At 43.8% G+C, this 27770-nt stretch overlaps 1 protein-coding gene across 1 annotated transcript; it reads right to left on the bottom strand.

The window, feature by feature from the left end:
• LOC126160682 (RNA-binding protein MEX3D) lies at window positions 1-26233 on the bottom strand (the record flags this gene model as incomplete). Its single annotated transcript, XM_049916922.1, has 2 exons — window positions 1-879; window positions 26017-26233. Coding segments are annotated over 2 exons (669 nt in total), but the record flags the coding sequence as incomplete, so codon positions are not given.
• Window positions 26234-27770: the final 1537 nt, after the last annotated feature.

Genomic DNA, 27770 nt, shown 5'->3' with positions numbered 1-27770 from the left:
TATATATATATATAAGTGACGATCTGGGCAGTAGGTTGTGTGTTTAGGTTGCTTTTTTTTTCGTTTTTCCAGAGATTCTGGATGAAGGCAACGAATCAACATTTTTGTTTCATTTTGATAATTCTGTTTTGCGTATGAAAAGTAGGCCTGTGATGTTTTCTTTCCTTTTTTCAGTGAGGTTGTGTTTCTATAATTTTAAGAAATGGGGAACAGTCTTTGGGGAGAAGTGATGTCTTGTTTTCCGTGCTACTCCAATACACGTCGAGATAAGACAAGGTAAAGATGCAGATCGATTTTTTTACGAAACGATCAAGCTCGATCTTCTCATGCTCAGATTCCTCTCATTCAAGTCAAAGCTAGCACTCCACGCACACTGTCCATTCATAGAGCAGCACTACGAAACGTCTCGGCTCGCGAGCCACGGAGCCTAGGGGTAGAAGTTCTGCAGAGCGTCGGCGTACAGCACGTTGTACTGGTCGCGGAGGACGTGGACGCGCGACGGTTTGCCGTTGAAGACGTAAGGCCCTTTGTCGAGGGTGTTGACGGCCGACTGCTGCAGCGCCGGCTTGGGGGTCGTGGTCGTGGAAGCCGGACGACCTTGCCAGCGGTAGACGCCGGTCGGCTTGCCGTTGGAAACGAACTCGACGGGCACGTTGATGAAGGGGTTGTAGGTGGCGGCGCGTCGCGGGGGCGGCGGCGGCGGCGGGGGCGGCTGGCTGACGTAGCCCAGGCCCGGCACGAAGACGTAGGGCGCGGCGGGCATGCGGATGTAGTAGACGGGCGAGTCGGGGAACGGCTTACGGCGCGTCGAGGCGCCGCCCACGGGCAGCCGCAGGCCGCCGGCGCGCGAGAACGCCTCCAGCCCGGAGTCGGGGTCTCCTGCGGACACAGCGCGATTGACGTCACACGGTGCTGTCGACACCGACCTCCAACAGCGGCCACATTATGTGTACTCATTACTACACCACACTTCTGGCACTCACTTTGTTTGTTCTTTTTTTTTTTCCTTTATTGGGTTTCGATTCCCCCTAAAGGGGGCGGACTGGCAGCAGCTTATTACGCCGCTCTTCAGCCTACAGAATTTGTTTTAAAAAGATGAAGATAATAAAAAATAATAACAGTTGGCGATAAAATCGGTGACTTAAAGGTAAAAATGGCAGAAAATTCTGGAGCATAAAACATAAAACACAGGGTCGATGAAGCTAATAAAACACACAGGAAGCAGAAAAACAATAGACAGACAATTAAAAAAACAGGGCGACAGTCTGGGTTCTGTTCGCAAGAGATATAAAAAGCACACCCAGCTACAGCATGATTTCTGTTCGCAACACTGTGGAAGGACGCACAACACCGAACACTCAGTTAAACACTGCGCTAACAGTTGGCAGAAATACGACATACCACATCCGAGAGCAGGTGGGGGGAAACTGGTCAGATGACGGGAAAAAGTGGGGGGAGAAGGAGAGGAAAAGTGAAGGGGGAGGGGGGAACGGAGCCAATGGAAGAGGAGGATCCATAAGAGGGGTGGGGGGTGCTGAGCAGACGGGCCAGGGATTGGGGAAGGACGAGGAGGGGAGTACAAAAGGACTCGGGGGGGGGGGAGAGAAAGGAGATGATAGGCGGGGAGAAAACACAGGATGGAAGGGGGGAGGAAGAGGGAGCCCAGGGAAAGGACGGAGGAAAGGAGGGGGGGGTTGAGGATCAGAGTTGATAGGAAGGATAAATGGAGGGAGAGAGGGCATCATCCGGGAAGGGGAGCTGATGGAAGCCACCTTGGGAAAGGAGATGTAGGGTGTAGAGATGGAGGGTAGGGGGGACACAACGGTGAAGACGTGGCAGGGGGCGGGGATGGGAGAGGAGAGGAGCAACCAGGGGGTGAGGGGGTTCAAGACGGCGGGAGGTGTAGAGGATGCGGATATGTTCGAGGAATAGGAGCAGATGGGGGAAAGGAATGAGATCATAGAGGATCCGCGTGGGGGACGGGAGGCGTATACGGAAGGCGAGGCGGAGTGCATGAAGCTCAAGGATTTGGAGGGACTTATAGAATTTGGGGGGGGGGGCAGATATCCAGGCAGGACTGGCATAACAGAGGATGGGACGGATTAAGGATTTGTAGGTGTGGAGGATGGTAGAGGGGTGCAACCCCCACGTCCGGCCAGAGAGGAGTTTGAGGAGTCGGAGGCGGTTGTGGGCTTTGGATTGGATGGAGCGGAGATGAGGGATCCATGTGAGGTGACGGTCAGTGGTGAGGCCAAGGTAGGTGAGGGTGGGGGTGAGGCGGACAGGACGTGCGCAGACAGTAAGGGAGAAATCCAGTTTGTTTGTTATCATCACACAGATTTAATAAGAATGAAATCGTAAGAGTTCATCAACAATGTTAAGAAGAGGAAACAAAAATATCGGAATAATTTGTCTCCCATTTGCAGATGACTTTACTACACTTTCTGGAAATTTCACGTCCGCTGACTCTTTTAGAAGAAATAGCCAGTAGGAATGGCTTAAGAATTTCTGCAGGGAGAACCAAACTTTTAACCGACATTAGGTTTTCCTCCCAGGTACAGCTGGTTCATGCTTATCCCTCTAGATGACAGCTGAATACAAACAACTGTGAGAATGTAGAACAGATAGCCGGCCGGAGTGGCCGAGCGGTTCTAGGCGCTACAGTCTGGAACCGCGCGACCGCTACGGTCGCAGGTTCGAATCCTGCCTCGGGCATGGATGTGTGTGATGTCCTTAGGTTAGTTAGGTTTAACTAGTTCTAAGTTCTAGGGGATTGATGACCTCAGTAGTTAAGTCCCATAGTGCTCAGAGCCATTTGAACCATTTTTTTGTAGAACAGATATGCCCTCTGTGCATGTTGTCACTGAACTCAACAAACAACAAGCCATTTCTGTTGTGAGATTTGTCTGTAATAATGTTCGAACCCAGAGTTTACATCTCTTAGCTTCATAATGTATGTCACATATCACATAGAGGTAAATCAAAAATAGTGTACTGTAATACTTAAACATTATATTTTAAGATATATTTAAGTTTATAATAACTCATTTCCATTGTTGTGCTTTACTTTATTGTTGATTATGGATGGCAGGTTTTCCAGTCAATGGTATATAACAGTCTCATTATAAGAAGGTTGGATTATAGTAACTGAGCAATATGCAGAATGAAATTTTCACTCTGCAGCGGAGTGTGCGCTGATATGGAACTTTCAGAGGCAGATTAAAACTGTGTGCCGGACCGAGACTCCCATGAAAGCTCATTCTTGAAACGTCCCCCACGCTGTGGCTAAGCCATGTCTCCACAGAATCCTTTCTTCTAGGAATGCTCGTTCAGCAAGGTCTGCAGGAGAGCTTCTGTGAAGTTTGGAAGGTAGGAGACGAGGTACTGGCGGAATTAAAGCTGCGAGGACGGGTCGTGAGTCGTTCTTGGGTAGCTCAGATGGTGTTAACGCGTACCTAGCACCGATACTCACTCACGTAGCGCTGTTAACGTGTACCTAGCACCGAGACTCACTCACGTAGCGCATGTCCTGCCTTTAACGCGCACAATGGCAACGCGGATACAAGCAACTTTCGGAACTTACGTGAGTGTGGGACACCTGTTTAAGATCCAATACACAACGCTTACGCTACCACCTGGAAAGGGGTGGACTTGGCCCGGTGAACGTATATGATATGGCACGGGCGTTATTCGTCAGCACGTTTTTCCGACAGTGGCGCGGTCAATTTCGTAGTATCTCGGGTGCGTTGGCAGATGCACTGGCGCCCACTTCAATGGTGCCCCCACTCAATGTGGGCCGTATTTCACCGAAGATGTCACATTTCAAGTCTTTCTTTTTGGAGCTTAGCTATGTCAGAGAAGCCTTCCCAACAACGCAACTACCGACGACGCGAGATGTGTACCAAATATTACGGCGCCGGTGCCCCAGGAATATCCTGAAAAAGAAGTACGCAGACAACAACTGGCGACAGATGTGGCGCATTATACGGAACGTTTACCTCCCAACGTCGGTACGCTCAACATGGTATGTCGTGGTAAATACAGGGTGTTTCAAAAATGACCGGTATATTTGAAACGGCAATAAAAACTAAACGAGCAGCGATAGAAATACACCGTTTGTTGCAATATGCTTGAGACAAAAGTAAATTTTCAGGCAGACAAACTTTCGAAATTACAGTAGTTACAATTTTCAACAACAGATGGCGCTGCGGTCTGGGAAACTCTATAGTACGATATGTTCCACATATCCACCATGCGTAACAATAATATGGCGTAGTCTCTGAATGAAATTACCCGAAACCTTTGACAACGTGTCTGGCGGAATGGCTTCACATGCAGATGAGATGTACTGCTTCAGCTGTTCAATTGTTTCTGGATTCTGGCGGTACACCTGGTCTTTCAAGTGTCCCCACAGAAAGAAGTCACAGGGGTTCATGTCTGGCGAATAGGGAGGCCAATCCACGCCGCCTCCTGTATGTTTCGGATAGCCCAAAGCAATCACACGATCATCGAAATATTCATTCAGGAAATTAAAGACGTCGGCCGTGCGATGTTGCCGGGCACCATCTTGCATAAACCACGAGGTGTTCGCAGTGTCGACTAAGGCAGTTTGTACCGCCACAAATTCACGAAGAATTTCCAGATAGCGTGATGCAGTAATCTTTTCGGATCTGAAAAATGGGCCAATGATTCCTTTGGAAGAAATGGCGGCCCAGACCAGTACTTTTTGAGGATGCAGGGACGATGGGACTTTTCGGTTCCCCATATGCGCCAGTTCTGTTTATTGACGAAGCCGTCCAGGTAAAAATAAGCTTCGTCAGTATACCAAATGCTGCCCACATGCATATCGCAGTCATCAATCCTGTGCACTATATCGCTAGCGACTGTCTCTCGTGCAGCAATGGTAGCGGCGCTGAGGGGTTACCGCGTTTGAATTTTGTATGGATAGAGGTGTAAACTCTGGCGCATGAGACGATACGTGGACGTTGGCGTCATTTGGACCGCAGCTGCAACACGGCGAACGGAAACCCGAGGCCGCTGTTGGATCACCTGCTGCACTAGCTGCGCCTTGCCCTCTGTGGTTGCCGTACGCGGTCGCCCTACCTTTCCAGCAAGTTCATCCGTCACGTTCCCAGTCCGTTGAAATTTTTCAAACAGATCCTTTATTGCATCGCTTTTCGGTCCTTTGGTTACATTAAACCTCCGTTGAAAACTTCGTCTTGTTGCAACAACACTGTGTTCTAGGCGGTGGAATTCCAACACCAGAAAAATCCTCTGTTCTAAGGAATAAACCATGTTGTCTACAGCACACTTGCATGTTGTGAACAGCACACGCTTACAGCAGAAAGACGACGTACAGAATGGCGCACCCACAGACTGCGTTGTCTTCTATATCTTTCACATCACTTGCAGCGCTATCTGTTGTTGAAAATTGTAACTATTGTAATTTCGAAAGTTTGTCCGCCTGAAAATGTACTGTTGTCCCAAGCATATTGCAACAAACGGTGTATTTATATCGCTGCTCGTTTAGTTTTTATTGCCGTTTCAAATATACCGGTCATTTTTGAAACACCCTGTAGGAAGTTCACAACGAACCAACGGCGGCATGCTATTCATTTGGCAGACACTCCATTATGCTTAAGGTGTGCAACAGTGGACACTGATCAACATCGTTTAGCATGTAGTGGTTCGGCTCCGGTGTGGCACTGGGCAAGACAGATACTGGCGTTCCTGTTACGCACCGCCCCTCACACAGTTTCATCGGACACACTCCTTTTCTCCCAAGAATCTTATTTTCCGGTCCATAAAACAAATGCAGTGACATGGGTACGGGGAATGGTTGTGGGCTACGTCAACAATGAATCGGAAAAGGACAAAATGGATTTTTGGCAGTTTCTCCTGGATGGACACGCGAAGCTGCAGCAGCGTAAGAAATATAGGCAAGACTTCGCTAATTATCTGCGGCGGACATTTACCGACCCGCCGGCCAGATGGGGTGTGACGAGTGACAGATGAGACAGAAGAAGTAAGCCGAGACAGACATCAACCACACTTAACGGACCCTTAGTTATCTTCGAGAAGACGACCCAGCCTTACGCAAACGTCTGGAGAACGCGTCGATAGATGGCTCTATTGCTCTATCGACCGTCGGGTGGTGATCAGGTGTCGCCCCCGACTTGAATTTCATTTCATTGCTACAGTAGCATGTTTCTTTTGTATTTGTACTATCACCGATGTCGTCATGTCATCTTCATTTGAACATTTTGAATTTTATTCATTTCCTTAATTAATTTCTAACTAACCACTATTTGTCAAAATTTGGACATTGTAGAAAAAGAAAGATGGTAGAGCACTTTTCCGAGAAAGACAAAGGTCCTGAGTTCGAGTCTCGGTCCGGCACACAGTTTTAATCTGTCATGAAAGTTTCAACTGAGCAATAGTTATTCTTTCTAGAGTCTTACCAGACAATGAAATTATTGTACGAAAATGAAACACCTACAGCCCTCCTTATGATCTTTATTGTGTAGCTACCAGTTTCGGTGCTTGAATGTGCCATTTTCAGGTCATAGTCGATGCTTAAGGTGTTATCACGATCCATATATACGCTGTATCAGTGGCCAACTGGATTACGCAGGCTATCTGTAACAGTGATGTCAGCACTCTAACCATTAACTGCCAACTGATATAACAGGAGTGCTGACTTCACTGTTATAGACAGCCTGCGTAATCCAGTTACGTTGGCCACTGATGAAGCGATCATATGGATCGTGATAACCCCTTCAGCGTCAACTACAGCCTGAAGGTAGCACATCAAAGCGCCGAAACCGGTAGCTACACAATACAGAAGATCATAAATAAGAACGGCTGTAGGCGTTTCATTTTCTTACAATAGTGAACGACCGTTGTTCCCAAGAGCTCCAGTCAAAAGGATGGACATACAAAAAAATACTGACGCATTGGACAAGTGATGGTGAGCATGATAAAAACACTGTGGATGTTATCATCTTTCCTCCTCTGATATGCAACAGATGTTGAGTCTGATATGTCAGATCTTGAAGAGAAGGAAGTCCTGAACATTTTCCAAGGAGACTACTCCAATGGTATAGTTAATTTTTTAGTGCTGTCTACCTCTGATAAAACTGAACTAGAAATGTCAGGTAAAGCGCCTGAAATACGTAAAACAACTTAGAAAATGTACACAGCTTTCAAGTGAGTGGCGACAATATTGCTAGCATACATGAAATGTCACAGCAGCCCAATATCAGCAAAGCAGAGACTAGACAAGTAAAGGCAGTATGTCCTTCAAGAACTAGGAGTGGTATAAGCCTAGACAAGAAAGAAAAGGAAGGTGAATTGAAAACAGACGCATGTGATAAAAAAGAGGAAAGCATTTCCATGATTGAAAATGAAGCAAAACTTAAATATTAAACTTATGCTCTACCAAACAAGAAGAGGAAATGACGTAAAAATGAACACAGTGTTAGAAGTAAGATTCCTTGATATTTCGCTGACAGTCCAAAGTTTGCGGACTTCAAAGAAAATTTGAAAACTGCCTCTACAGAACGCTCAGTCAACCTGATATTCCTCTTCTGAGCTTTACAAGGGATATTTGTCTCCAAGTACTTCTTAGTAACAGCATTTTCAGGTCAGTCAACGGATCTAAATTTAAGGTTCACACTGCCATGAAATATGATGGCAAGGAACACTGACTGGTCAGAAGTGAGCAGCGGGGAAGCAGAACACTGACCAAACGTGAAAAATATAATATTACCCTCCAAGAGTCAAAAGCCTTATAGCGTACAGTAAATAACATACTTAAAGACACAATTCATAAAATATTGACAAACTTCATAAGCATATAGTTTAAAGCATGTGAAGTTTGATTTTATTGCTTACTACGAATATTAAACCATTCTTTAGAAATTGCATTAGTTAGTTCTTTTTTTTTCCTAAAACGTGCTTATCGCGATTCCTCATTTGCGACCCCTTCATTTACCACTGGCAGGAAAACGTTCCAATGAAAAATGTGAACCTCGGGCATGGGTGCGTGTGTTGTTCTTAGCATAAGTTAGTTTAAATAGCGTGTAAGCCTAGGGACCTTAACATCAGCAGTTTGGTCCCTTAGGAATTCACACACATTTGAACAATTTTGAAAAATGTGATGTAAACAAAACTAAAATCAATTCCATGTTGCTAAAATGCTAAAATGTCTGATACTTTAATGATTATATCGTATGTATGGGAGGATTTTGGAAGCCAAAATATTTCTGGTATCAGGTGGGTTCAAATTGCGCCGAAATTTCTGTAAACAGACGTTGGCCAAATAGAGAAAGTTAAAAAATTTAAATATCTTAGTGAGATAATGCGAGAAAATGATCTAGAAAAAACAGCTATAGAGGAAAGGTTATATAAAATGGGAAGTGCGTCTGGTACTACTAAAGAACTTTTGCAATAAAAAATGCTTGTCCAAAAATGCAAAAATAAGGTATGAAAGTACAGTAGTGAAGCAAAAATGCCTATCGCAAAGCGAAGTTTAGAATTAAACTATAATTCAGTGAATTAGAAAAGCGAGTCGATGAGAAAACATTAACCCTCCGAAAAACTACTAAGTATGGAAATTACGAAGTATTGGTGAAATTTATCGAAACGTAGAAAACATATCAAAAGTGATGAGAAATAGCAGACTGGTAGTTTTCGGACATACACCGAATGTAAGATAATAGATTAATCAAGAACACCTTCAAATAGTTGTGGACAAAAAGACAGCAAAAAGTTTGATCCACGACATAAAAAACGATTTAGAAAAAAATAACATAAAAACTGAAAAAGCAACTGACAAGCAAGTGTTTCGAGAAAAACTATTGAATATGGAAGGATTGCAAGGGAGGAGAGTGAAAAAACTGGTCTGAAGTGGTCAGAAGACAGCAAAAAACTGTGTTGTTTGAGGCTTTCCCGGCGCTGCAGCTGCTTGATAGGTACCCGGGAATTACGCCGGATAATATTGTAAAAACCGCACAATATTTCAACGAGACAACTGCCCACCATCTTCAGGTGCTACTGTCGCGTCGCTGAGAAACTCGCCAGGGATTGCGAACACAAGATTAGCCTAAACACAGCGCGCACAGAGGCATTTTAACTGTCATTCTTCCCGCATTCCATGAGTGACTGGAACGTGAAAAAGCCCTAATAACTGGTACAATGGAACTTACCCAGTGCCATGCGCTTTACAATGGTTTGCAGAATATAGGTACACATTCCTTAGAAGTCAGCTCTCCATTATCGTGGTCGTTGCAATCAATCCTAAAAGTTGTCGTACACACTTATAATTAGAAAAATTAGCTGCTTGAAAGATAACCACATGCCGAAGAACCAAATACATTGTGTATGAGAACGTCTGAAGGGTAATTCCATTTTAACAACGGAATAAGTTAACATTTTAACAGTGTCAACATTGGACGAGCTGGTATTCAATAACATACTTTACGCTGGATATGAAGAACACACTTCGTACGCCACGATCGCAGTATAGAAACTTTTATTGTTCCAAGATGACCGACGTCAATAGTCTTATGCTGCCATCATCTGATATGAACATGAAGATAATGAAGGGGAGGGGTGGGGGGTTATTACAGTTAATTTCATCCATTATACAAAATTTCACGTACCTTATAGAACTTGTTATAAAAGTGCCACATTACGTTACATGAAGTCAAAGCCTTTTATGATCGTTCCCCTCATTATCTTCATGTTTTCCCCTTAGTAGAGCAGTGGGAGCATAAAACTGCTAAAACCGGTCATCTTGGAACAATAAAAGTTTCTATACTGCGATCGCGGCCAACGAACTGTGTTCTACATTTCCAACCATACCAGTCACTCCACAGCATAACATGTGGACCTTACGTACTTTGTAGATGCTGTAGCACTTTATGGAGGCGTTAACGTAGTACGTTTCATTCTCTGCCCCTGAAATAAACTTTATACTCAATAAAGCAAGGCTCAGGTAGATTATCACAACATAATTAACTCAGGATGGATACAACGAGAGGCAGTTTCTCATATAACTAACGTTTCCACTACGAGGATTTATAGCCAGTATCATCGGAGGGAGAACCTTTTCTTTGTCTAGTGACCGTAAGCATGGAAGCGCCTGAACTCTCACGAGTTTGTGAGAAATTACAGCCGCATTTGTGGAGATGACGGAACTGTTACAAAACCTAAGCAATTTGAGTAACATTTTCTCGTTTAGATATTTCAACTGAAAAAACCTGTGACGAAAATTTGAAGATTTTTGTGGAAATTTTAATATGTAAGCTAACTTACTCTTGAGGACAGTTCATTAGATTCTCCACGAGCCTTGAAGAAAGCAGAACGGAACTCTGTCGCGTCTTATGCAGGAAATGAGAAATCTGCCACACACTGTAAAGAAGGCAGCCACATTTTGACACGCACCATCATACGAATGAAACAGCAGAAAATGAAGAGAAAGGAACAGCAGGCAGAAAACAGGAAATTAAACTGGAATTGGCATAAAAATTGCTGGGAATAAGTACAAATTAGGTAATTTTATCGTCCACGCACAAAAATTCCAGAACGCTTTCGCACTTAAGCTTCGAGATAGTCATCTGCCTGTTAAGACAGTATTAAGTTCCTTTCTTAAGAAGGAAATATAAAAATATAAGTTCAAATTGTGATGTAAACTTCGTTACGGTTTGGATCTTGAATATTGCAGGTTATCAGGCCGAGACATTTACGTTTGTTAGAGCTGGCCAGAATGCAAATCGTTACTCTTTGTTTTAAACTGTTCAATTTATACTGGTCCAATAAGACTGTGACGTTTAGGTATATTTTTGAATGCTTGGAGAGACAGTGCTAGCCATTTCAACTGATGTTTGCCATACCTTTTCCAGAAACACAAGTGAAACAATTTGCCTTGTATCGCTGTTTATGGAATTCTTCTGAGTAACAGAGAAACGGCTGTTTTGCTTCTATCAGGAGTAGTAGGTTTGAAGGCGAAGCTTATTGCCGGCCGCGGTGGTCTAGCGGTTCTGGCGCTGCAGTCCGGAACCGCGGGACTGCTACGGTCGCAGGTTCGAATCCTGCCTCGGGCATGGGTGTCTGTGATGTCCTTAGGTTAGTTAGGTTTAAGTAGTTCTAAGTTCTAGGGGACTTATGACCTAAGATGTTGAGTCCCATAGTGCTCAGAGCCATTTGAAGCTTATTGTTGTACTACAATGAGGTGACAAAAGAGTCCGATTCCCTTTTCCCCAGCGTAGTGCACAAACTCGACGTGGCATGGACTCAACAAGTCGTTAGAAGTCCCCTCTGCACCCTCTACACCCGTCCATAATTGGGAAAGTGTTGCCGGTGCAGGAGTCGGTGCACGAACTGACCTCTCGATTATGTCCCATAAATGTTCGATGGGATTCATGTCGGACGATCTGGGTGGCCAAGTCATTCACCCGAATTGTCCAAAAAGTTCTTCAAACCAGTCGCGAACAGTTGTGGCCCGGTGACATGGGGCGTTATCATCCATAAAAATTCCATCGCTGAATGGCTTCAAATGGTCTCCAAGTCATCGAAAATAACCGTTTTCAGTCAGTGATCGGTTCAGTTGGACTAGAGGACCCAGTCCATTCCATGTAAACACAGCCCACACCATTACGTAGTAACTACCGGCTTGCACAGTGCCTTGTTGACAACTTGGGTCCATTGGAACCGTAGGATCTACGCCACATTCGAAACCTACCATTACGAGCCGGCCGGTGTGGCCGCGCGGTTCAAGGCGCTTCAGTCTGGAACCGCGTGACCGCTATGGTCGCAGGTTCGAAACCTGCCTCGGGCATGGATGTGTGTGATGTCCTTACGTTAGTTAGGTTTAATTAGTTCCAAGTTCTAGGCGACTGATGACCTCAGAAGTTGAGTCGCATAGTGCTCAGAGCCATTTTTGAACCTACCATTACGTCTAAAGAACTGACCAGGCCAAGGTTTTCCAGTCTCTAGGGTCCAACCGAAGTAGAGCCCAGGAGAGGCGCTTCAGGCGATGTCGCGCTGTTAGCAAAGGCACTAGCACCCGCCGACTGCTGCTATAGCCCCTTTACGCCAAATTTGGCCACACTGTTCTAACGGGTACGTTGGTCGTACGTCCCACACTGATTTCTGCGGTTAGTTCACGTAGTGTTGCGTGTCTGTTAGCACTGACAACTCCACGGAAACGCTGCTGCTCTCGATCGTTAAGTGAAGGCGTCCGCCTCTGTGTTGTCCGTGGTGAGAGGCAATGCCTAAAATTTGGTATTCAGCACACACTCTTGACACTGTGGATCTTGGATGAAGATGATGATGATTATTAGTGTTTTAGGGCGCACAACAGCGAGGTTATCAGCTCCCGTTCCCAAAAGTTCAATTCAGAGCCGAATTGTGAGAGAATCGGTATTGTTTAAATTGCAAGATTGGACACAGCACATCAAAACAGGGAGTTAAAACTAAAAATAAAATAGCAGTACAAACAGGTAAAAATAATTAACGGTGGCTGAGTGACCACTTACAAATAATGGGTGACCAAACCACTGGACAACACATTAAGACTTCAATCCCAATATTTTGGGAAGAAGGCCAGACATCACACAAAAACGTAAAACTCTAGCGACACTCACCTCATTATTAGTTAAAAGAGAGGGTAGGTCTGGTGGGAAACTGAAATCTTCCCTCAAACCCGCATATAAAACACACTCAGTTAAAATATGTCGTATCGACAGCTATGTCCCACATGTCTGGCACGTTGGTGGCTCCTCACGACGTAACAGAAAACCATGTGTCAAAGGACAATATCCTATTATAAGCCGTGTAAGGGCTACTTCCTCAGCGCGTCCTTGTCGGAAGGAGGTGAGCCACGGCCGGACAGAATCCTTCACCGCTCACAACTTATTATCCCTCACGTCCAGCCACTGAGCCTCCCACCAACGCATGACCTTCCGAGTCACGAAAGACGTAATGGCCTGCAGGGGGACGGAACAGCGAGCAGGAGGTGGGATGGAGCAAGCCTCCTTGGCAGCCGCATCTGCAAGTTCATTTCCAGGAATGCCTATGTGCCCTGGAACCCAGCAGAAAATTACATCCTTACCCTGCTGTTGCAAGAGCAGGAGTGCGTCCTGCACCTCTTGCACCATCCGATCTGCTGGGTACATCTGTTCAAGAGCGTGTAGAGCACTTTGGGAATCGGAGCAGATGATGAATTTCGTGCCACGATGTCGGCGCATATGCTCTAATGCTTGCAGAATGGCAAACAGTTCTGCATAGTAAACTGAGAACTGCTCTGGGAGCCCTATCCGATGGGCAGTATCGGGAAACACAGCAGAGCAGCCCATAAAATCCCCCTGTTTAGACCCATCCGTGTAAACAGTAATAAAATCTGAATGGCGTTCTAAAATCTCAGTAAGTTTAATTTTAAAAAGGTGGTCCGGGGTACAATACTTCCTGTAAGCAGCCAACTCAAGAAGTAATCTTGGCCTTTGTAGTCGCCAGGGAGATCCCCTACTCCATCCCTGGTGGAGTACCTTAATGCCCTCCAGGTGTACTGACTCGAGACCCTCCTTTGCACTGATGCCAAACGGCTTTGTTGCCGCCGGACGGTGGCGGAAGAGACGTGCCAGTGCCGGCTGGGAAAAAGTGTTGGACGCCAATGAAAGAGGAATGGACTTGGCCTAACGATTTCCTAAATGGTATGTTCCATGCTTTTAGTTCCAACTACAAGTCCGCTTTCAAAGCCTGATAATTCCCGTCGTGCGGCCATAATCACATAGTAAACCATTTCACATGAATCACCTGTGTACACATGGTAGCCCGCCAATGACTGCCCTTTGATATCTTGTGTACGCGATACTATCGCTGTCTATACGTGTGCATATCGCTATTGGATGGCTTCTGTCACCTCAGTGTAAGTATGGCACTATGTAGATAGCTTCCAGAAAAGAAATTTCATGTCGTGAAATCTGAAAATACGGAACTGAGGCACGCCTCGCTACGCTCCTACACGACTTCAACAAGGAGCTTGAAACTATCAGGAAGTTTCACAACAGCTCATTCACAATCCTCCTCACCCCTTCTTGCTCCCCATCCTTTCCAGAGTGTAGGATTCACTATGGTGGAAACGAGTCCTAGGTTGTAGATAAGCCATTCCATTGAGATATGCGTCGTCTGAAAGGTATACAGGAGGGGCTCTGTGAAGAGTGGACAGTGGAGGGAGGTACTAGCAGAGCTGAAATTTTCCTGTTCCAATCACAACTGCTTAGCGGGAGGAACGATTGTTGTTAAGCTTTTGTGTGAGCACAAATCTCACTAATTTTACCTCCAGGGTCTTTTGCGAGATGTACGTAGGAGGAATCAATATATTGGTTGACTCTTCTGTGAACGTATGCTCTCGGAACTTTAACAGCAAACCACACTATAATGCGCAACTCCTCTCTTGCACATGATTCACAATGTGGCTTTCTAAATGTACTGTACCTGTGAATGAAATGCTGCTTGGTATTATGATGTCAAGATGGTCGGTGACGGCCGAAGCCAATAAATATCATTGCAAACTATCATATAATTTTTCTGGACAATAAACCATTTTATGTGTAATTTTATCAATTGCAATTGTCTCCACCGCGATGAAAAAGGCCTTATTTCCATTAAGAGTTGAAATAGGAATGGTGATTACGGTATAACGTCTCTTCAAGGCAGAAGTCACTTAAGACTGGGCACCAGCTTGTGTTGGACGAGGGAGGAAATCGGCCTCGTTCTTTTCAAAGGATGTCCGCGAATTCGTTTCAAGTAGTATTGAGAAAGTGCAAGAAACTTAAATATGGATAGCCGTATGGGGGTTTGAATCTCACTTCTGACTGAGAATCCCGTGTTCCAACCACTGTGCCTCAGGTGCCAACGTTTTGGAGAATAGCACCCCGTTAGGAGGCCAATTTTGATCTGCTAGGAAGTTTATCCACAGCGTACACGTTGATGCAGAGTGAAATTTCACATTCCATCTTATTGTTATTACTGTAATAATAATTGGGATCCATCTGAGAGCGAACTTCCGTTTTCAGTATTTGTTTTACAATACATGGAAACCTCTAAAATACGTCTCAGACAACAACGTTTTGGCTTTTGTCTGTACCCATATTACTTTCATTCTCTCAGAATGGACTTTTCTACGCTCATCAGTCCAATTTTTCCGATATTTTTGTATTTTTCTGACAGACCAGTCACCGGTCTTCCGACTGGTTTGATGTGGTCCGCCTCGAATTCCTCTCGTGTGCAAACCTTTCCATCTCAGAGTAGTTCTAGCACTTGCAACCTAGGTCCTCCCACTTATTTGCTAGATGTATTCCAGTCTCTGTGTTCCTCTGCAGTTTTTACCTTCCACAGCTCCCTCTAGTACCAGGGATGTTATTCTCGATGTCTTAACAGATATCCTATCATCCTATCCCTCCTTCTTGTCAATATTTTCCATATATACCTTTCCTTGCCGGTTCTACGGAGAACCTCCTCATTCCTTACCTTACCAGTCCACCTAATTTCCAGTACTCTTCTGTAGCACCACATCACAAATACTTCGATTCTCTTTTGTTCCGGTTTTCCCACAGTCCGTGTTTCACCTCCCTGCAATGCTGTGCTCCAAAAGTTTACCCTCAGAAATGTCTTTTTAAATTTGTTACTAATTAAGATACAAGCTTTCGGGTGTAAACTGCGAATCATAACACTGGTTTTTGTGTTTCGCTGTTAGTGCCGTACCGACCAAGCCATCTCTTGAGGCATTACAACACGAACTACTTCTCACATATTTTTCTAGCGTGACGCTCCCCAAGAGCAATAATGAGCAGAGCTTGAGACTTTCCACTGTCAGAAGCACTTTCTTGGAAAGTTCATTACTCTCTTAGACAACGATATTTTCGTTAGAAATCATAATTTTAATCGTTACTCTCCCTTAGGTATAGACCGTTCGTTACGATTATTGGAGTACAGACTGCAGTACGAAAATGTCATTAGTATTCATGGCTACTTCGAAGAGAGTGTACGAGATATTGTATGTCAGAAGTCAGAACGAGTCGTTATTCCTGCTAAACATTACTTTCCTTTTACGGTTACGTTTTTACATCAGAATATTACGCATTTAGACCTCATTGAATAAACATAGGGGAGTTAAGCCTAGTCATTCATTTCTTGTCCCCGAGGGACAAGGCGGTAATTCTATTGCAACGTTGAGAGGGTCTAGTCGTAAGAGAGACGATTCCAACAAGTATTCCCGTTTTTTTTTTCATTAAATCGGCACCAATATGTATGCTTCGAGAATTCAGAAAGTCATATATTTTGTTTATGACTTTTTCTGATTTGATGCTGGTACTCTTACCGTTGGTTGAAATGACTAGTTCTGTGCACACGCCACTTTCGTACAAAAAGCCATTCGTATGTACAAAGCACAGAGTTAAAGTGAAAACGATTAAAGAAATGAAATATGTGTTACCTGTTACCTATTAGTGAAAGAAAATATTGGCAGGACGTTGCAATAAATATATTGTTTTGCTTTATATGTGAAATCTCGTCAGCATTCAAGAGGTGGGCCAAACTAAATTCCAACACAACGTACGTTCTCACATTCACTGACTGCCAATATAAATGTCATAACAAGATGGCGCATTTAGTAGTCGCTCAAAACGCAATAAGGCGCATTTGTCACATACTTCACAGTGTTATAATTTGCGTTACAACACTCTGAAGTCATTTTCATTTACCTCTCGATTAGTATCAGCATGAAATTTGGTGCCTAAATGTTGACTTTGCTATACACACATACGGTTTACTCGTCCAGTTAAAATGACTTTACGCGTGGTATTAAACACTGGGATGAACTAATATGTACACAGTCCATGCTTACGATTTATATTTGTGGCTCATTACACTGAAAAGTTAAAAAAATCGAAATAATGAATACATTTCTGATTTGCTGCTACTCGGCATAGTCCTCTGTGACTTTCCATTAACAGATGTCATTTTGCTACTCTGCAAACAACTGAAGGCGTCCATGTGATTTGCGAGAGGCAAGTGATGCCATTTTCCTATCATGTAACTAATTGACGCCATCTGAGTTCAAAACTTCCTGTCTTCCTAGACTATCTTGCATTTTTTTTAAATCTGAGAACAAATCACGCTGTTTCGTTGTTGTAAAATTAACTATCGCTTTTTGTATGCCTAGTGGCTTTAGTTGTATAGGCATTAGGCTGTGATTTAAGGCATGTTTTCGTCGCTAACGTTTCGTCCCCCATGCTGCAGACACCATCAGGGGCTATAAAGTCTTTGTTAATTGACTTTCTCTGCATCGTAGGCAAAAAGTGAGCAAAATAAGTAAACAGAAGAAGACAGAGATCGGAATAATATTGCACGGCGGATGAAACAAGGAAGATGTAAGTTCCATACTAGCACAAGTAACTGTGGAAAGGATAATACACGAAAGCGTGCTGACAAGTAATTCTTCTGAATTTTTTACTCTGTTCTCAATATCGGGTGATCTGTTACATGCCGTTCACATTACTCGGCCGATTTTCCTGCTTCGCTGACGCAAGTTGCAACCCACTGCCTCTAGAGTGTTCCGAATTGTAGAGCGTAACATGGCGGTGTATACCGTAACTATGTCGGTGCGTTAGAAACAGCTTGCTCTAATCGAGTTTCTAACCGCAGAAAACTTAGTCCACATACGGAGCACCCCCTCCTTCAACATGTCAACACCAAACACACACGAGCACTGGGACATCCCCACGCAGTAGCGACTTGGCACCATCCGATTTTCATCTGTTTCCAAAACTTACAGCCGGACGCTGTAGCCGAGCAGTTCTAGGCGCTTCAGTCGGGAACCGCGCGACCGCTACGGTCGCAGGTTCGAATCCTGCCTCGGGCATGGATGTGTGTGATGTTCTGAGGTTAGTTCGGTTTAAGTTTTGAACTAAAACTTACATAACAACTTCGAGGACTTCACTTTGTTGGTGATGAAACGGTGCAAGCAGAGGTGAGGTTGTGGTTCCGTCAACAAAGTCAAACCTTCTACAATGGCGGTATAAACAAACAAGTCACTTCTTGGGAGAATTTTTCCGATAAAAAATTCGGGAGTATTACTTTCCAGCGCGTCCTCGTACAATATGCAGAAGATCCACGAGGGAAAACAGGAGTGAAAGACCTGTAAGAAAGTGCGGGGGTTATGCAGGGTAGGACCCAGACCCGTCGTCCTCAATTATTTATTTATTTGGTTCCCAAGGTAACAGAATTTCTTCATGTCATCTATTAGCTGGCCCTTAGCTTTGATGTTCATTGGTAGCCTCATTTCTGTTAGTCTTAATTACTTTCACATTTCTTAGTTATGCACAGACAATCCTCTGTTCTGATTACGCTATTCATTTCGTTCAACAGGTCCTGTAATTCTTCTTGCTTTCACTAAAGATAACAAAATCATCAGCGAATCTTTTCGTTGATACCCTTTCACCTTGAATTTTAATCCCACTCCTGAACCATACTTACAATAATATCATTGCTTCTTTGCCGTACAGCAAGTTGAACAGTATGTGTATGTGGGTGTCTGGAGGGGGGGACACTATATCTGCTAGTGTCCTCTTTAAACCGAGAACATCTCCCGTTGATCTTCCATTCCTATAGACCCCTGGGTTATTGTGCATATTGTAACTCGTTTTTAGGTATAGCTTATATCTTCCTTGTTTGAATGTTTCAGACACCTTTCACCGTTTTACGTTGCCGAACGCTTTCCTAGATCGACAAATCCTATGAGATTGTCTTGATTCTCTTGAGCCTTGCCTCTATTATAAAGCGCAACACTGGACTGCCTCTCTGATGCCGTTACCTTTTCTAAATCCACAGCGATAGACATATAAGATATCATAAATTTTCCAGTCTGTTCTTATCTATATTATTCTTGTCAGCAGCTCGGATGCATAAGCTGTTAACCTGACTTTACGGTGGTTCTCGCGCCCGTCTACCCTTGTTGTCTTCGGAAAAATGAGCCTTTGCATCTGCCTTTTCAGATTTTCTAGCTTCCGCCCCACAATCAGATTTCTGATGTCCAGTCTCCGACTCGTAGACTGTTACCCTCCCTTTGATCATTCAGTATTTTGCTGATGGTCATTTCTCAGTTGACAGTCCTCTGTCGGAGATCTCAGGTGGTAACTAATCCGTAATCTTTTGCCAAAGTCACTTTTTCAACTACAAGTCACATGGCCTGTGGATACACATCACGTGTTTCTATCGATCTTAGGTCCTTGCGAATCATTATCGCGTCAGACATCTCCTGATTACTTAAAAACTGTCCTGGAAAATATTTCGTGCACCGTAAGATCTGAACTAACTGGCTCTACTAACCAGGTGTACTGCATCTGCATATGACCTACCCCAGTAAATTCCTAGAGCGGATTTCAACAAGAAAGAATTAAGAATTAGTGTTTATAAACGGAGAAAGATATTTTAGTAACGAATCAAGAAATTTAATTTTGCGTAATTTACCACCTTTCACTTGAAGCAGACGATTGGATAATAAACCATACACATTGCATACGCACCCCACAGAACGCGTATGCCCTGCCGCCGCTCAGCGGTGTAATCGAAAGTAAAAGACACCTAGCATCGCGGGGAAGCGTTAGCGAACACTTTGTCTCTACTAAACGTTGTTCCATAACATGCTCTATCACCCCCTAGGCTTCTGATGTAATGACTCTGAAGCACGGTGTACATACGTGGATGTTTCATTTGCTTTACTTAAAAAATAATGCCTGTAGAGCAACAGATTTCTGCCTGCTGTCCTTAGGGGGGAGGGGGGGGAGTTAGATGAAAATCCCATATATATATATATATATATACATATATATATATATATATATATATATATATATATATTATAATGCATGCATAACGTCTCTACCAAAAATAAGGTCTACAGATATCGTATGAGAAACCAGAATACATGGTAGGAAAGGACAAATGCAACCATGCTCTGTACACAAAATACGGGAAGGTTAATAGAGTGGAAACATCCAAATATCTTGGGGAATATATACAACAGGAGGATCAAACAAGGCATCCAACATAGAAAGAAAAGAAAAACTTCAGGAAGCGTACAAACTGGCATGGACGCCCTACAATAGAAGAAGTATTTCAAGACAGGACAAACTCAGGCACTATAGTACAGTTGTACCACCAGAAAGAGACAACGCAGCAGAAACGTCCACAATCGGAGCATCAGGCATCACAGAGTCAGAACAAAAATAGAAACTAAAACACGCAGAAAAATTTTTGGAGCAGTACACGCAGATGGTGTATGGATGAACAGACCAACAAAAGAATTATATGAACGCATGTACAGGCTCACAGTCATGATCAAAAAATGACGACTAACGTTCTATGGACACATACATAGAATGAACAACAATGAACTCACAAAGACGATTTTTGATCTGGTAAACAGTTCAGTAAAAAAGATGGTTTCAAGAAATACGAGAAGACCTAAAAACAAACAGAGATCACTACTGAAATTATAAATGAAAGAGACAAATTTAGAAACATTATTATGAACACGAAATTTAAAGTAAAAGAAAGGAAGAAAACAGGTAAAATATGGACAGGGAAAGGAAACAGGAATACAGCCAAAGAATGAAGAGGTTTCGGGAGGAGAAAAAGAAGAAGAAAACCAGAAAAAAATGAAAAATTATGTAACATTCGAGTTAACCGCTACCCTGGAGGCAAAAATGTGTAATAATAATAATAATAATAACAATAATAATGCAGAAGAAAACCAGAAAGAAATGAATAATTGTGTAACCTTCGAGGTAACCACTATCCTGGAGGCAAAAATGTGTAGTAATAATAATAATAAATGCAAAAGCTTTTGTGTGTGTATGTTTGTTACTTCTCCACGCTGAATGGCTGTATGGATTTGGAAGAAATTTGGAACAGAATTATTTTATAGCCATAATGAACACATAGGCTGGTTTTTGGAAGTGTCAAGTACAAGAAATTTTCTGGTCTGACGAATACAACGCGAAATGTGGAACAATAATTGCAATTAAAAGGCCGGCCGGTGAGGCCGTGCGGTTCTAAGCGCTTCAGTTTGGAACCGCGTGACCGCTACGGTCGCAGGTTCAAATCCTGCCTCGGGCATGGATGTGTGTGATGTCCTTAGGTTAGTTAGGTTTAAATAGTTCTAAGTTCTAGGGGACTGATGACCTCAGTAGTTAAGTCACATAGTGCTCAGAGCCATTTTTTGCTCTTAAAAAAAGCTATTTGCTCTTTCATTTTCGAACTGTATCGTATTTGTGAAAATGGTTTTATTGTTTAATGTGTCCTACATAATACGATTCAACGTAATGAATACAGTGATTATGTAGTCCTCAAAAAGGTTAATCCGTGCCGCTATACAAGCCCGTTGAATTTTAGCCGCTGAGCGTCAGGCGTATCTTACAGCTTCTGAGGCGCTTGAAGACTTGCTACGACGGTGTTATTGAAGCACCACAGTCTCGTAAGTGATCTTCTGTCTTATTTAAGTATGTAACTACAAGACAGCAAATAATTTACGAACAAACGGCAATCAGTCGCTGTTTACTGATTTCTTTTTTATGTATTACAAGAAATTTGCCATAACTGTTTGTTCATAACCAAGTGCTGTTCATTACGCTGGCATGATTTCAAATTGTAGCATGTCGTTGTTAGTGCTCCAAATTTTGGAAGTGAATTGCATTTATTACGGCGCCTCATATCCATCAGTACTGTCAAACATAGCAGGTACTGCATTCCTGCCGAAAATGTAAGCGATGAGACTGAAAGTCCATAATATAAATCACGTAAACATGTACACACAGATGTGAAAGATAATAGTTGTTCATTTCCAGAATTCATTCGCGCGATTAAAAGTTGTACAGCTCTTCATCACATTTATTCACGTGTACTACAATGTATAGGTAGCACATTCACGACTAATAAATACTGTACGTGTGCACCTACAAATATATAATGATCGAACTGTGTCTTACAATCATAATACAACTTCCCAGATCCTAACCATTACAATGGTATCCAGCCGAAAGTTTAAAATAACCTGCGCCAGCAGCGCCATCAGCGAGTCTAGTTAATTTTACGCTTTTAGCGAGTCTAGTTAATTTTACGCTTTTAGCGAGACTTCATTTGGTTAAGATATGCGAGTGTATCCGCTGGTATCAGGCACACGCAAATATTATAAAATTATCACTGCACTGAACTAGAAATTACTTTTTTTTTATTTCTTCGTGAAGTTAGTATGTTTGTTACTCATTCACTTTGAAACAGCTGGACGGATTTGGATGAACTTTGGAACGGAGATACCCTATACCCTGAATTAACACATAGGCTACATTTATTTCCGAAAAAAAGCACTGTTCCCATGGGATGGTCAAACAGACTATTGTTCCCTTGGGATGGGTAACGTGGCTAAAATGACATAAGTGGAAGTTAACTATCAAATGAATGCCTTAGATTGAACGTAGAGATTAGTTTTTTCTTGTTTTGACAAGTGAAATAAGTACATACATAAATCTAAAATAGCAGAAATATTTGTGCAGTATAGCCGGCCGTGGTAGCCGAGCGGTTCTAGGCGCTACAGTCAGGAACTGCGCGACCGCTACGGTCGCAGGTTCGAATCCTGCCTCGGGCATGGATGTGTGTGATGTCCTAGGTTTAAGTAGTTCTAAGTTCTAGGGGACTGATGACCTCAGATGGTAAGTCTCATAGTGCTCAGAGCTATTCGTGCAGTATAAAATCGTCAATAAATTCCGTAATAACGTAACATGTGCACATGATAATATTTTGCAACATGTAGAATGTTTGGAAGTGTATTAGATTGTGATATTATCGGGATAACTATAATTAACTGTCAAGGAGAAACGTTAAAAGTGACAGATACCTGGGCACGCAATGTTTTCCACAGGGACAAATCCAAGTTGGCTGCCCGCGTGTATCGAGAACCAGGAATATCTGCATATATGAAGAGAACAAGAAGTCTGTTGAATCGCAGACGTGTTTGAGATTTTGTAATCTCGGAACGTTGTTTGCAGAGCCTTATTACAGCAGATTTCTGGTCCTCCATACACACCAACACAATTATAAACTTTTCCGTTCAAGGCATGTCGCAAGCAGTCGTGAAACTATTTACTCCCTTTCCTGCCACATTTTGTAAATCGCTACTCGGTAGTGTAAAAATGTCTTTCCTAAGTAAAAGAGGGAGTTGTGAGCGACACGTATTCTGTCAGCTTCTCCCATCGTCTAAAAATCTGGTGTCTTTTTTTCTTTTTGATGTTGCGCGAGTTGCTGGGCGGCAAGTGGCTCGCGCCCGCTACCTCCAAGGGATAACTTTTGTGATGGAGCACGCGTGGGTAGTCAGTTTCGGCATTAATATTTCTTTATAAATAACTCTTTAACCGCGGTTAATACTGCAGGGGGTAGTTATTTAATAAATAAGCAAATATTTGATCTGAGCCTCCAGTGATACACAAGTCGCGTGAGATATTCCAGAGACCCTGCTGCAGTCGGTTATGGTGTGTCACCCGAACAAGACACAGCCAGGGCAAAAGCACCACAGGCGTAAAGATGCGAGCTGGTGCCAGTGCCATAGAAATTCGCCATTTGCGCGAGTTCCACCAGCGCCACAGGCGGCGCTGAGGATGAAGATATCGACTTCGCCTCTGCCAGTTGCCGGCCGAGTACAGTCCGTCAATGACCGGACCACAACGAACAGAAGCCTACTCGGAAGACAGAAGAGCAGCTCTCGCCCACTTGGTTACAGATCATCGTCCAGGGCTGACTCAGACAGGGAACGTCGTTTAGTGAACTCTTAGAAGTGAACACACAATTGTTTAAACTGCATTTGCTGTGTACTGTGAAGTTTATCTACGATTATTTGCACTTAGCCACTGAGGGACTTTTTGTGTTATATTACATGCAGTGTTGCAAACTTTATAAATCGGCGAGCCACAAAGATAAGTAAACTTTGTTAACTCATTTGTGTGGCTTTGTTACTAATTTTTTGGACTGTTGTAAACCCTTCGTTCTCCTAACCTGCTACGTGACTCTGGGGCATAGCTGTCTAATAGTGACAGAGGAATTGGATACTTAACTGTAGAAAGGTGCTAAGTACCAAATTTATGAAAAATGTGCTAAGTGGTTTGATATTTGGAAGTTTATGGTAAGGTCTCATGGGACCAAACTGCTGAGGTCATCGGTCCCTAAGCCTACACACTACTTAATCTAACTTAAACTAACTTACGCTATGGACAACACATACACTCATGCCCAAGGGAGGACTCGAACCTTCGACGGGGGGAGCCGCACGGACCGTGACAAGGCGCCTCAGACCTCGTGGTTACCCCGCGCTGCGATAAGTGGTTTGAAAGGTGTAGGATATCGAGGAGTATTACATATGAAAAGTGCTATGTCCACCGAGAAGTGTAAGTGGGTAAATTAGCCACCATTAAATGGCAATGGTGCAAAGTTGCCTGTTGACTTGATAAGAATGGTGCAATGAGCCATTCAGTCGTGTGTGCGTATCGATTGATATGCAGCAGGTTATGTTTGTGCCCACACTAACGCACTCCAAGGTGTCTTGTTACAACATGGCAGTGTCTGCAAGTGACACCCTTCAGTCTTACATGTGCATGTGGGATGAGAGTATCGCTGGTAGGGGTGGAAATGGAATTGCGTCATGCTTACTGAAAGTGTTAAACACCGGGATAACAACGAAGAAAAACCTTATTGTTTGCAGTGACAGCTGTGCTGCACAAAACAAGAATTGAATGATGATATTTCTTTTTATGGTGGCAAATCGGTTGTTCACACGAACAGAACAACGGTTTGTTGTTAGTGGGCACAGCTTCCTCCCCTGCGACTCTGGGTTTGCCTTGATAGAGAGAAGGAAGTCGGTGACGAAGGCATTTGTACCCAGCGACCTAAATGGTCGAGGAAGCAAAGGTTGTTAGACCTTTCAAAGTAATGTCTGTGAATACTTCCGATTTTGTTTTTAATATTCAAAGTGTAGCAGACGAGAAACTCTCTACAAAAAAGCTGAACATTGCAAAGGATGTCAGCATCGCATATGAAGGGCTTATTTCAGTAGCGGTACAAGTCCATTTTTGTTCATTTTGAGACACAGAGCCCTACAGTTAAATGAGCGCTGAAAAATCTGCAGTTGAGATACCAGAAATATTCAAACATATGGTTTCTTACTAGAGACGAACCTTTCTTTCTGTTCGCTTGGAACATTAATTTCAGAAGCATTATAGATAGAAAAGTGGTGGTAATGGACTTGTACCACAATTGAAATAAGCCCTTCATATGATTCAACAGATGTAGCAATAAGCGCAATAGGAGAATGTTACACTGACGTGGAAAGGATCCGTCAGGTGAATGTGCTCAAAAAAAAGGAATCATGCATGAAACATTCAATTTGCTAACTTCGAAACTATTTCCTCAATCCATTCAATTACAGATGAAAAGAAGAAAGATTTAAAGGCTATGATACCTTGCCTGGAAAAGAATGAGCATAAAGAATACTATATATGGATCTGTGGAGAGTGACTAAGAACAAAGCACCTAGACTAATTCGATGGCACTTAGCACCTTTGATAAGCGTTTCTGTTTGAATTGCCTTCAGCACCAAACAATTCCAACTGTGTCATGAAACCACCACTAATATACAATAAGATACTGTCATTTGTAACATGGAAAAGTTTGAGGAATAAATAATTAAAACATTGCACTACAGACTGTTTTTAATAACTTTAGTTCATAAATTTGGTACTTTGCACCTTTCTACAGTTATGATCCAATTGTCTTAGCGATGTACTGTACCAGAAGCCGTTTCACGAACTCACAAACTCGGCCTAACGTAATGACAGTGGCAACTCGGCCTCCACAGCCGTAGCGACGAGGCGTTTACAAAACTGGCGACGAGGGCTTGCAAAAGCGTACCTTCTATTTCGTCCCCGCCGTAGCCAAGGTAGGGCTGGAAGAGCTGGAAGTAGGCGAGCGCCTTGTCGTTGCGTCTCTGGGGGTCTTCGGCGTCGCCGTCGGCCAGCCACTGCGCGCTGCCCTCGTCGGCGGGGGCCTGGCCCGGGGGCGGCCACTGGCCTACCACCTCGGCCCCCGGCGGCAGCGGCACGCCCACTGGCCACGGCACGACGCGCCACCGCTGCTGGTCCGCCGCCCCCGCCGCCCCCGGCCACTCAGCCGCCACCTGCGCCAGGCCCGCCAGCTGCCCCAGGCGGTCCGCCCACGGCGCCGCCTCCTCCTCCACCGACTGCCGCGTCTCCGCAGCCGCCTCCACAGCCGCCTCCGGCTGTTGCAGCGCCACTGGCGCAGCCCTCGCCGCCGTCGAAAGTAGAATCAGCAGCAGCGCCCTTGCAGCGTAGAGCGACGAGTAACTCGTGGAGGACCTGGACAATAATAAGAAAGGTACGGTTAATATGGTGCTGGATAGTGTGATTTTGGCACACTACAGAAATGCTTCTAACGTCCGCACGAAATTACACTGCCTTGTCATGCAAAATGCAACATCATGAAGGACCGGAGGTATCACAGCCAGATTGGTTTGGGAGGTAACACGTACAAATATCATGTCACCGAAATTATTGCATGTGAAGTGAGGGAGATGATGAAATCAGTAATGAGAGTTGCCGCAATTGCTGGCAAAAACCACAGCTACACGCCTCGGTATTGAACCAAAGAGGCTCTGGATCTGCTGTTGGGGTACAGCACTTTGTTGGAGCACAGCAGTCTACATCTACATCTACATCCATACTCCGCAAGCCACCTGACGGTGTATGGCGGAGGGTACTTTGAGTAACTCTATCGGTTCTTCCTTCTAGTCCAGTCTCGTATTGTTTGTGGAAAGTAAGACTGTCGGTATGCCTGTGTGTGGGCTCCAATCTCTCTGATTTTATCCTCATGGTCTCTTCGCGAGATATACGTAGAAGGGAGCAATATACTGCTTGACTCCTCGGTGAAGGTATGTTCTCGAAGCTTCAACAAAAGCCCGTACCGAGCTACTGAGCGTCTCTCCTGCGGAGTCTTCCACTGGAGTTTATCTATCATCTTCGTAACGGTTTCGCGATTTCTGTAACGAAGCGCGCTGCTCTACGTTGGATCTTCTCTGTCTCTTCTATCAACCCTATCTGGTACGGATCCCACACCGGTGAGCAGTATTCAAGCAGTGGGCGAACGAGTGTACTCTAACCTACTTCCTTTGTTTTCGGATTGCATTTCCTTAGGGTTCTTCCAATGAATCTCAGTCTAGCATCTGCTTTACCGACGATCAACTTTATATGATCATTCCATTTTAAATCACTCCTAATGCCTACTCCCAGATAACTTATGGAATTAACTGCTTCCAGTTGCTGACCTCCTATATTGTATCTAAATGATAAAGGATCTCTCTTTCTATGTATTCGCAGCACATTACACTTGTCTACATTGAGATTCAATTGCCATTCCCTGCACCACGCGTCAATTCGTTGCAGATCCTCCGGCATTTCACTACAATTTTCCATTATTACAACCTCTCGATATACTACAACATCATCCGCAAAAAGCCTCAGTGAACTTCCGATGTTATCCACAAGGTCATTTATGTATATTGTGAATAGCAACGGTTCTACGACACTCCCCTGCGGCACACCCGAAATCATTCTTACTTCGGAAGACTTCTCTCCATTGAGAATGACATG

The sequence above is a fragment of the Schistocerca cancellata genome, chromosome 2 (genome assembly GCF_023864275.1).
Source record: "Schistocerca cancellata isolate TAMUIC-IGC-003103 chromosome 2, iqSchCanc2.1, whole genome shotgun sequence".
In the NCBI taxonomy this organism is placed as follows: domain Eukaryota; kingdom Metazoa; phylum Arthropoda; class Insecta; order Orthoptera; family Acrididae; genus Schistocerca; species Schistocerca cancellata.
The sequence above is the reverse complement of the archived record's forward strand: the minus strand, read 5'-3'. Positions and strand labels throughout refer to the sequence as shown.